Source organism: Pagrus major, chromosome 4, assembly GCF_040436345.1.
Source record: "Pagrus major chromosome 4, Pma_NU_1.0".
Taxonomy (NCBI): Eukaryota; Metazoa; Chordata; class Actinopteri; order Spariformes; family Sparidae; genus Pagrus; species Pagrus major.
The window spans coordinates 15172864-15184978 of NC_133218.1; the positions used below are offsets into that span (position 1 = coordinate 15172864).

A 12115-nucleotide genomic window follows, 5' to 3' on the forward strand; every position below is an offset into this window, starting at 1 on the left:
TTTGTCTTTAAAGGGCTGTATGAGGGTTACTTTAAGGTTTAAAGGTTAGAATTTTGTTTAGTTTAAGAGCAGCAGAATATACAGTATCACTGAGGGTCCTCACAAGTGTAGACAACACAGACAATACAAAATGACGATGTGTGTTTGGGTGAGGCTATGTGCGTGTTTGCGCGTGCGTGTGTGTGAGTGTAGGTATGCATGTCTGTTGATCTCATGTGTGTCCGTCCACCTTCTGTTCATAAAGCAGAGCTCTTGTTTTCCTTCACTCAAAGGACAGACTTGGAGCGCCTTGGTAGCAGAATGGCTACAGCCAAGCCCCCAGGAACAGCGCCGAGCTTTAAAGCCAATGCGACATATTGGCCAAACTGGCCCCAAAAGCCTTTTTCCCATAAGCTTACATTGTAAAAGAAGCAACTGTAGAACGGTGGATAATTTTTTTAGAGCATCACAACCCCCGCAAAATGACTTGTTTCACTATCAGAATTTGATCCATTTGGTCCGATAACATTTTGAAAGTCTAGAAGAGTCGCACCATTAAGTCTTTTCATCATTCAAGTTAGCTAAGGATTAACCCGGAAGTTAGCCAGCTGAAGTCTCTACTGCACATGCATTATAGGCCCAACAATGTGGGATCTGGAATATTTTTATACGCAGGAAGTTGAGCTTTCTTGGCTCCATGCATCACTGAGCAGCTTTGAATGAACAGGGCTCCACTTCCCACGCCGTATCCAGATTTCTACACCAACTGCCCCGTAGCTCTGGAGATATGTGTGAGCGGATAGTTCACTACATTCCACAAGTTCTTTTAGCTTTTTCTAGTCTAGTAAATAAACAACTCTTTTACATGATGAACAAAAGTAAATAACGATCACTAACTAACTTGTTTTTCGGCTGATGGGGTGCATGCTTTGTTTTACCAGTACTGGGGTTAGCTGCTGCAGTCATTCGTTCTTCCCAAGTGCATCGTTGTCTTTGCTGAACATATTCAACTACCTCATATCCCATTCACACATTACAAAAACCTTAACCTTATAGTAACAAATATAAACTTTCTCTGCTGTTCTTGTGAAACTAACTGGCTATTAGCTTTAGCAATTAACTCACTCAGACTTGTGGAAGACTCCAGTCAGGCACAATCTGAGCACAGGCAAAGCAGGACAGGCAGGTAGGCAGTCCAGTCATTTCCATTCGGGCTGAATGAAATGATTTGATTGGCTTACGACAGAAATGTGACAGCAACACACCAGATTTTTATGCCATACAGTAAATGTGCCGTTAAACCAAAACTATATGCTGAAAGAGGCTAAAAGGCTCTGAAGGGCTGCAGATTTGGTTAAACATTTCACATTACATGTAGCAATTTGACTCATTATTACTGTAATTCAAACAATAAAAAAATAATTGAAGAGAATGAATGTAGTCATTTTTACAGACAAATTGACTATAAAACAAAGCTGCTAGCCTGCAGCTGCCACAACAATGTGTGACTTCACTTGTTACTGCTGAAATGTCAGGTTTAATCTCTTAAACCTGAGGGAATATAGTAATTTGAGGGCATGGTTTAGTAATTCAAGGGGAAAAGAATGTATTTATAGCAAGAATAATAAAGTATAGTAAGTATAATAGTATAATAGTAAATGTATTCTAAATTTCATATTCATTCTTCCACTTTAGTCTTCAAAACATGCACTCTTTGATGCCTGCCAGACTCGATAGAAATGTAAACGCCTCTCTGCTGACTATGTTATGCAACCTATAGAGTATTTTGTATGTTAGTTTGCCATTGACTTTAACATACACACTCTCCACAGTGCAGGCTGTCAACATGATCAACCAAGCAGCTCTGTATTTGTCTGCGCTTTGTTCTCTGCCCAGTCTCTGTGAGGTGGAAGCATGCCTACTGTTCCCGCTGATATGCCTTTGTTCGTGTGTGTGTGTGTGTGTGTGTGTGTGTGTGTGTGTGTGTGTGTTTGACCTGTCAGAACAGCCAAGTATAAAGCAAGTAATTGCTTTGAAACGTTTCTCTACTTGGGAAGTCTTCCTGTCTCCTGGGATATTGTTAACCATCTTCATACAGCAGCCAGAAAAAAATATTTAAAATAATTTTAATGTTAAATGAGCGAGGGTTTTCCTGAAAATGGCCTTTGCATGAACTTTGAAGACATGACGCAACAGACCGAGCATCCATCAGCAGCAGGTCTTGTAGTCATTTTGGTTTTTGGACTCTAATGTAGCTTGGCCATATTGGCAGATGATTTTCTAGTGTTCGTAATGAATGTCTGTTTAATGTGAGGATCCAGTTCTATTTGTTACAACTTTTTTATATTAATTATTTGCTTTAATTTCTGCTCACAGATTCAAACGATCAAGCTAATTGAACTACACAGGGCTCTGTGCTTCAAAGTGTGAATGGACATTTGGCATTTCATTCAGGAATCTTAACTGGCCAACATTAAAGAATGTGGTCGAGTACTGTATGTTAAAATATAAAATGAGGAAGGTCTTAATTAGAGACACTCCTTGTTTCAGGAGTTTGATGGATAAAACACATTTCTTGGTTGTGCTGCAATACAATGAATTAATGATCCCACAAATCTTAAGTTGATAACATGAGATAGCAAATTAAACTCTTGTAAAGATAGTTCCTCTGTCATGTTTTGCCTCTTTTCATCTCATTAGGTGAGGTAGGTCAGTAAAGATATTCATCGTTCAGCACATCTAGACTCGACTTCTTCAGTCAGTGAGTCAGCTTGCAGTTTCCTACATTTCCCAGAAAGCCCTCTGACAACCCCAATGGCTGGGGCATAAAATGGCTCTGCTGTGTATGAAGTACAGAAAACCTTTTGATCCAAGAAAAGATGAGAAGAGAAACGCTACGAAAAGCTGTTGACAAGGCATTTGTGCTGATGACAGATCTGAACCATACGTCTGCGGTGCATTCTGGTAAATGTCTTGCTCCTGTGGGTCTAGAAATCCGTCTCCTCTTCTTTCATGGATTTCTCACTTAAACAAAGGAAGTGATTTTTTTCTTTCAGTCACATTCTTTCACCTGCTTTGTTACAAAAACCAAGACAAAATGCACAGATTTGGAAGACCTCATGGCAATATAAAATGAACACATGAGTGAATCAACTTTTTTTCAACCATTTAGAGCCTGAGATTGAAAGCACGTCACCAGAATGGCTTTACAATAAAGATAAAGTGCTGTGGTGGATTTGCTTCCCCAGAACACCTATAACTGAGACACTGCAACAGCTCTACGGCTCCAGCTGACAGTGGAAGCTAAGGTTTAGTCAGGCAGTGCAGACGAAACTCAAATGAGATGAGACAGATGAGTGCTGATGATCTCCGGGCAGTTTTTTTTTTTCTCAGAGAGAGTACTGTAAGAAGAGAGAGAGCACGCTGTGTGACTGTTTCCAGGTCAGTGGATTGGTAAAAATGCAAAATATACATTTAGCTCTGCATCGTTTGGCAGAGTTCTGTGGTTGAACAAGAGCAGCTCTGCACACTGATCACTGTCAGAGCACTGAGGCTTCTTGAAAAGCAATATTTTTAGATCAAATAACTTGGCTAGTGCCAGCGTTTTGTGCCAGAGAATTACAAGGTGAAAAAACCTACGAAGGTATCATGAGACCCTTAAACACTTTTGAGGCGGAGTTAAGGCTAGTGGGATTTGTATCAAAGGGAAGATCAGCTGCAGTCTTTAAAAATGAAGTAGACAAACATGTACAGTATTTGCGGAGGTATTTGCAAAAATGGGGGAAGGTTTTATTTCCAAAATAGTGAGTCAAATGATCCAACAGACAGAAAGACAGACGTCCATCTCAGGAGGGAGTCCTCCTTCCTAATCCAAGTCACACTCTAATCTCTCATCTGGGTACGGCAGCCTCCTTATGTTGAAGTAGGCTAGATGTGTGTATTTGTGTGTGTGATTTAGAGGGTTAACCTACATACTGCACTCTAAATTGTACCCAAATCCAGGAACGCACAAAGGCAAATACAGCATCAAGGAAATGATGAAGAAAGAAAGATTTAGTTTGTATTTCTTTAAAAGTATATATAGAACTGAGATAAGTGAAAAGGGTTTTTAGTTTTTAGTCAGCCTGTCAATCGCTGCAAACACCCCAAAAAATCATTTAAATTTATCACAAGTTTGATCTTATTTTTTTGCTGTTTCAGCGCTGAGAGCACTGTCGCTAAAAAGTGTGTGTGTGTGTGTGTGTGTGTGTGTGTGTTGCCCGCAGCTGAACAGAAGACTGTTGTGCGTTATCAGAGTCACTTCCATGTCGATATTAATAATACACACTACATCAGAGTTACTTCCCTGAGTGATGATCTTTTTGTCACCACGGTGAATCCTCAGATCAATACTGCAGTCTCCCACCTGCTGATTCACTGTTACCAGGGCAACAGCTCTGTCTCCGCCTGGTACACGTAGATGGGAAGTGACTCATGCGTGGTGGTGGGTGGACAGAGGAGGAGGACACAATGTTATTTTGGACCACACATCGTCGTCACAGGAGTTTCCAGTTCCTCTTCCATCCGTTAATATCTCCCTTTACCATCTCTGTGTCTCTCCTTCTCTTGTCTTTGGGTGTCAACCTCGACACTCTTCTAGTACCGACAGTATTTTGATTCATTTGGGGTCGTGTTGATAATAATCTTTCTCTCTAGCTGCTAAATGCTCCACTGTGTTCACCATCTAGTCTATGTAACTGAAGACAGTTCCCTGCCGTGGCCAAAAACAGCACTATGAGAGCAGTGAGAGTGACCCAAAACTGTAACTGCATATCCAGCCCGACATCATTGTTGGCCGGGCTGTCACTCTGCGTTTCTGAATTTGAGGGACCGTGTTTCCTCAGAGTTGCCATAAAGCAGGAGTTGCTCATTAGCTCACCACTGTAGTCACCGCTGTTTCCCACTCACGCTCTGACGGCAACCTCCGATGGTCCTCACCCAGCCAGGAAAACTGTCTCCTCGTGCCAGGTTTTACAGGGTCCTCGTCCCCGCACCACATGTCTGTAACTTTGCTGTGTTCAGCCTGAAGCCTGAAACAAAGTTAGCCTAGCTATACTGAGGAAGCTAGATATAAAAAAACATAACTACGCCATGATTGAGAGAAGCAGCCAGCAGAAAAGAGCCACCAATCCCACCAATGTATCTGAACCTCTTTGGTAAGTACTTGGGCAGGCTAAAAGAGGAAATAATAAACGGTACATGGAGATGTATCGTCGGCATGAAGCAGCAACAAACGTCTTTTCATTTTCTCTCTCACATGTCACAGATGCCAACAATTCCTCTGGTGGTCTCTGGTGGTCTCTGGTGGTGGGCCATTTAAATGCCCAGTGGAAAAAAAGTGATTACACAAACTCATTTATTGTTTCGGCACTAGTACTGAGTCACTTCAGATGTTTCCCAGCCATAGTCTTCACCTGTCTTTCTCTTGCCCCAGGGTGTGACTTTTTGGAGCATGTTGGTCCTTTTACATTTCAGTGTGTCAGGTACAAAATAAATGCATTTCACTGCCTTCTCCTGGTTGACAGTTTCAAGTCTGCTGCACCTCTGTGTGGGCGTGGTCAGGAGTGTAGTGAGTTGCAGCGATAACCACACTCAGCACGTGACGTGATGTCACTGCGTACTGACCACACCCAATAGTACCTATACATCACTGCAGCAAAGTGAAAGGTTAAACTGACAAAGGTCAAAAACGATTTTCAGCTAATTTCCTCTTAAATAACATTAATCACAGATTCCACTCTTCAGTCACGCTGCTATGTGGCCAATTTTCTTTTTATTGGAAAACAGTTGCATTTTTTGTCCCTCATCCTTGAGGCAGAATTTAAAAGACGGGCTGTTGAGAAGTATCATGTTTTCTAGAAAAGGCTCTCATAGGCTGTCATCTATCAACAACTCCCCAAACAGCCTAAAGACTCTCAGCGTGTGTGTGTGTGTGTGTGTGTGTGTGTCCAGTGGCTGTGGTGAAAGGTCTGGTCCCTTTAAATGCACACCACGGAGCACAGACAAAAGAATCCCTGCTCATTCAACAGAATAAAAGCTTTGTGTGTGTGTGTGTGTGTGTGTGTGTGTGTGTGTGTAGTTTGCAGTGCAGTGTCTAACTGTGTAGTTTAGAGAGAGAGAGAGAGAGAGAGAGAGAGAGACAGGGAGACAAAAAGTTGTGTATATTGAGTGTGAGGATCCAGAACTCTGTGACTAAATCTCTTTCTCTCTCTCTCTCTCTCTCTCTCTCTCTCTCCCCGGTCTCTCCATCTATTTTTCTTTCTCCCCACTTCCTTCTTCTTTTTCTCCTTCTTCTTTTTCTGCATTTCCTCAGGACACGTTAAACAACAACTCCTTTGGGAAGAAATACAGTTGGCAGGAGAAGGTTTCAGGCTCCTCATCGCCTCTGAAAACAGGTGAGCTCTTCTCTCCTACCGGATCTCCACACCATGAAGCTCTTTAAGTATTTAAGCTCAACTTTCTTTTCGAACGTGCAGATCAGAATGCCGTCTATGACATTACTCACCCGTGTGCTGCGAACACAGCAGCTGAATGAGCATGTGATTTGCAGTGAGTCTGGCAGGCTGTGTCTCTCTGATCCTCAGGGGACAGTGTAAAGGCTTGGATTAGCTATGCCGAGCTAAGTCTAGCTAGCCGCGGCAGTGCTACACACTGTGTGTGAGTTAGCCAGCTCAGGGCTTAGCTAGCTTGGAGCTGTCATTGCTCATTGCTACAACTCTTTTCAGAGCGGCATGTGAGGCGAGACTAACCAAACTCACAGCCAACAAGTCGCCACTGTCGGGGAAAGTGTAGCACTCATTATGTTGATCATTTTAAAACACACCTCGAGAGAAAGCTTTGAATATCAGGATACATCAACTTGCCTTTCATGCTTCACTTCAGCCAGAATGGGAGAAATCACTCAATACTCTGAGATGGTAACCCCATTTCTAGCCTTGTGCTCACACCAAATGAATTGAAATGAAGACAAATGCCGAATTTAAATTGGCTGTTTTTACTTTGCCTTAATGTTTGACTTTAGCTAAATTGATTGTAGACTTGATTTCGGATTTTACCGTCAGCATTGGGGGCGTTGCAGCCATTTTGCCACTCTATATTGCGAAACTACGAGGCTGATCTTGTCCATTTGGGCACTCGTGATACATTCTGTGCAGTGTGACGTGGAGGGGGCTGCACTGGAGTGACCCGTGCAGCCGAATCGCATTGATGTCCAGCGTTGCTCAGTAAAATCAAACCCAAAGGAACGTTTCCACCAAGAAAACCTTTTTTCTAAAGAAAGCTATCCTACCGTTCGCTAGCATCAAACTGCAACATAAAGAAAAGATTGTGATGGAAAGGTTTGGTGTTTTTTGTAAGACAAAAGAAAAAAAGTTAACAAGTCGATTAAAAATGCTTTGACAGTAAATTACAAACAGGATTTATAATCATTTGATCTTCATCAGGTTAAACTTTATGGATGCGTTCAGTCTGTTCAAACCATATACAGTACCATCACCATAAACCTTAACTATTAAAGTCACATACAGATATTGTACCATTGTTTTTACTCAGACATTGTGTAATAAAACCTGCAGATTTTTTAAATGGACACAACTGGTGCCATTCATACGCAAACTAGTAAGTGACATCAAATGGCCCCACATGACCATAGACTCATTTTGAGTTGAGAGTAGTCGGTTTTAAGGAGCTGTCTGAGAAAAATTCAGCTAAATTTAAATTACAAATCAAAGTCACTCGTTGAAGAACAAGTCTGCACAGCCCTTCAAGGAACTTCGTTTTTTCTTTTTGAATATTATAAGACGGTAAATTGTTGTAAAGATAATTTGAATCAAATGGACTCTCTGATGATGCAAAATACAGACTTTAATTCCTCTCGAGCAGAGTCTCAGGATTGGCCACCCTGCTCCATAAATGCTGAATTTTGTCTCGCATGTAGTTTGCAGTCCTGTGTTTTCAGACGCCATGCTGCATCATCCACAGTGAATAAATATCATGGTTGGATTCCCTGCCGATGGATTATGACATAACACATCAATCACCTTTTCCCTGCTGCACTCTGAATTTGATGAGTAATGGGGATTAAGCTGCGTAATCCTGGCATCCGTTACCTAACCTTTTCTACGTTTCTCTCTTCCCGTTTGTGCTTTCTGTCTGTCCATTCGCTGCCATGTCCGCCTTCGTGTCTGTTTGTCCGTCATGTCTGCATTTCTGCATCATTTACTCTGTGCGTCTGGCCTTTGTGCGGCCTTGTCTGTCTGCATGTGTGTTTGTGCGACTGTCTGCGTGTTGTTGCTTGCGTCTGCTCTTCCTCCAGGTGAGCTCACCCCTCCACGTGAGCACAGCTGTCTGAGTGACGAGGACAAGGTGCACGGTGGGGGAGCGCAGACCAAAGACCGTGGGACCTCCACTGACGCCCCCTGCAGACACAGCCACACCTCTGGACACTCGCACGGCTCATCTACGGCGGCTGCGACGCGCTCTAAGCTTCAGGAGAAGCCGCCTGCCCCGCCACCACCACAGAACTATACACCAGCTCCTCTTTACCCGGCAGGGAAGGCGGATGGAGGCGGAAACCACCGGGAAAGGATCCGCTACCACACGGACGTTCATCTAGAGCCCACAGAGGAGATCTACCTGACTCCGGTGCTGCGTTCAGCCGACCCCCTTGAAGCCCCAAACGTACAGGACCGGCCTTTCCTCTCGCAGCAAACTGAGCAGGGCCGCATGTCCATCAGCTCCGACACAGAGGGCCCGCCTCCTTACCAGCCCCTCCCAGACCGGACAAACCCATCCATCTACGAGGAGGACGAGGTCTATGTCCCCCCACCTTCATATGCTTCCTGTGTAGAGTCCCTCATAACACCGCCCAGCATGGCTCTCTCAGCTCGCTCTTCCCTTGCGTTGGATCTTAGCCTGAAGGGTGAGGGTACGGGGGCTGGGGTCATGCTGAGAGCCGGGTCATCGGTTGAGTACGTGGACGCCACAGATGAAAGCTACTGTGGGGAGGATGAGGATGTGGACAGGATAATAATGGATGGAAGGATGAGGAAGGGGGGAGGAAAGGGGGATGGCGGTGGCAGCAGAGTTCCACCAAGGACTTCCATGAGCTCGGAGGCCAGCGGCCTCTCATATGACTCAGTCAAATACACACTAGTGGTGGATGAACACGCTCAGCTAGAACTGGTCAGTCTGAGGCAGTGTTACCAAGGCTACAGTGACGACAGCGACTCGGCCACCGTCTACGACAACTGCGTCTCTTCTCCCTACGAGTCGGCCATCGGGGAGGAGTACGAGGAGGAAGACGAGGAGGAGGACGAGGACGGCGCTCGGATAGGAGGAGTGAGGAGAGAGGCCACTGCCTGTCTGTCCGAAGACTCCACTCCAGAGGTCGACCTGCACTTCTCCAAGAAGTTCCTCAACGTCTTCATGAATGGACGCTCGCGCTCCTCCAGTAAGTCACAGCCATGATTAGTGCATGTAGTGATTTTTTTTATTTTTTTTTGATTTTACAAAGTGTGCTGGGGCTTTTCAATCTAATCCCAGTGTCTATCAGCTGGAAGTCTCAACCTCATTTGAAGGTCAATGCTCTGTTGAAGGCCAAATTCAAACTTATAGGTTTATTATCGGAAAACACACTTTAGCCTTTTCCAATAGCAGAAGGTGCGCATAATATATCTTTTATACAAAAAGAGAGAGAAAAAAGCATCGAATATCGATTTGTTAAGTCCAGACTGTTTAGAGTTGGGCGATAACCAAATATTATAAACAATTTGCAAAAAACAGAAAAAAAAAACATTTGCATTTTGTGTTAAAGCAATGGAGAATGGAGAAAGAAAAAGCCAAAAATATCATTAAACATTGAATATTGATATTATTAATATCAAATATTCATATTCATTTTTTGTTAGGGGACTAATTATTTGATTCAAGTGATGATTTGTCATTTCTTTGTTTTTAGCCCTGAGTATGAAACTAAATAAGACATGTAAATTTAAACTGTCTGAGTTTATTGCAGCATCAACAGAATAATCAAAAGTGTAAGTAATGAATGGATGAGGATGAATGTAGCCTCTCAATACTTCACAATGTGAAGCCACATCTTCTTATAACATCAGTATTTTAATCTTCATCCATTTACCAGATCGGTCACAGCAACACGTCACCCTCCTCTCTGTCAAAGAGAATTGATTTTTTATTTGTGAGAATAGGGATATATCTTAACACAAGACAATACATTCACCCCTTAGAATTATGTGTGAATTACCAGGAAGCACATCAGCACAGCAGGCTGTTGTTCTGTGTGATTCCCTTTAGTCACACAGTTTCACAGCAGTGAATGCTGTCTAGCAGAATTGGCAGCGTGGCGATAAAAGCTAAAAGCGATGATGGCTGATGAAGCAAAGCCGCAGGTATATTCAGGTGCTGGAATATTCCTGTACAGCACAGATCATCATCCACCTGACACGTAACTCTTTGCAAATATGTGACTGCACTTGAGTTAGATTTAACTTTGTGATTGTGACTAAAGATTTAGTAAGAAAGACATAAAGCAATAGTTGAGATATTGAGTAGAATCACATCTGAAACGTATTATTTTAGATAAAGGAACATGTTATTTACATTAAAATGATCCTAATGCTGCAGTTTTTGCTGCTTTGTTGATATCGTTATCAGCATTCTGACAGCAGCACGTTCAGGGCACAAACCCAGCTGGACATTTCCTTGGCCTGCTGGGTGGAGGGACCTTGAGCCAAAAGCAGCTTGCAGTTTTCCTGGATTTGCCTCCAGATTCTTTTATTGCCCTCTGTTGTCCTGACCAATCACACATTCAGAAACAGTCTTTCTTTAGGCATTCAAACAATGGCGGTCTTAGAGATGGTGTTTGCAAGGACTGGGGAACAATGTTTTCTCACCACCATGTGTGTTTTGGCTGCTTCCAGTTAAAATCCCGAAGATTTTCAGACCCCGTTGTGTTTGACGACACTGTTAACTGTCTTTTTCTTTTGTAATAAAACAATGTGACCCCTTGAATCCTCAAAAGCTGCAGTGTAAACTGACACACACGTTTCATTGTTTGCACCAATTCAAGGTGTGTTTGCTTCCCCCAGTGTTTGATACACAAGTCTTTTCAAACAGGACTCTGGGAAGATCATTATTAAAAGAGTAATCCACCATTTTAGTATTGTGGTCTTCTAAGTATAAGGATCGAAATCAAGACAGCAGAACCAGAGATGGAATGTTTTTTGTATTCTTCACATTTTCTTTCCTTTTATCAAAACCTGCTGCCTATATTGCCCATAATGCAACTCAACCACCAACAGTTTGGTCTGAAATACAGGCATGGTATATGAGTAGTGGCTGGGATCATTTGAGGCAGAGTATCAGATTTTGCACAGCTCCCTCTAGAGTCACAAAAGGCTTTATACAACTTTTTCCACAGATGCTGTATTGAATGAATTGAATTGAATATTGTATGCTGAATGCAATCTTTATCTACTCAGCCTAATGCTGGTGGAAAGTCGGGTGAATTCCACTAAACATTTCTGGAGCTTCACAGAAAAACAGCGTTGCAGCATTCTCTTAAGAAACTGAAGTAGATGGGGACTTGGTTTAAAATGTATAATAACAATGACTCCATACAGCGTGTCCAGCATAATCCAAGGGATCTCGGGGCTTCCAGAGTAGCCCCGAGATCCCACGTTGATTTGAAAAAAATCATAGATACACCTATGATGGGCATTAGAGCTCCTGCACCTGCTTTAGACAGGGTCTGAGCTAACACTTTTAGCTTAGGAGCTACAGTTAAGATTTTGGCTTTAAAAAGGGGATATAAATAACGTCTTTTTATATCCATTTAAGATCTCGGGGCTCTCAGAGACTAGGATCATACCGGGTGAGCTAAATGGAGCCATTTTATGTTTTTATTTATGTTGTTTGTTAACGATTCAAAACAAGTCCCCATCTACTTTAGTTGTTTAAGAGAATTCTGCAGCATTGTTTTTGCCGTGAAGCTCCAGAAATGTTTTGTCTGCAGACGGAACTTCACCCAACTTCACATCATCATGGGGGTGAGAAGATAATAGCTGACGTTTCATTT

General features: G+C 42.8%; 1 protein-coding gene across 1 annotated transcript in view; it reads left to right on the forward strand.

Annotated features, from left to right (window-relative positions):
* The window catches only part of mapk8ip1b (mitogen-activated protein kinase 8 interacting protein 1b), a 52010-nt gene that overhangs the window by 31747 nt on the left and 8148 nt on the right, over positions 1 to 12115 (forward strand). The window contains exons 4-5 of the mRNA XM_073464914.1: positions 6332 to 6413; positions 8333 to 9469. Of these exons, the coding sequence (XP_073321015.1) occupies positions 6332 to 6413; positions 8333 to 9469 (1219 nt within the window). The remainder of the gene's footprint in view (positions 1 to 6331; positions 6414 to 8332; positions 9470 to 12115) is intronic.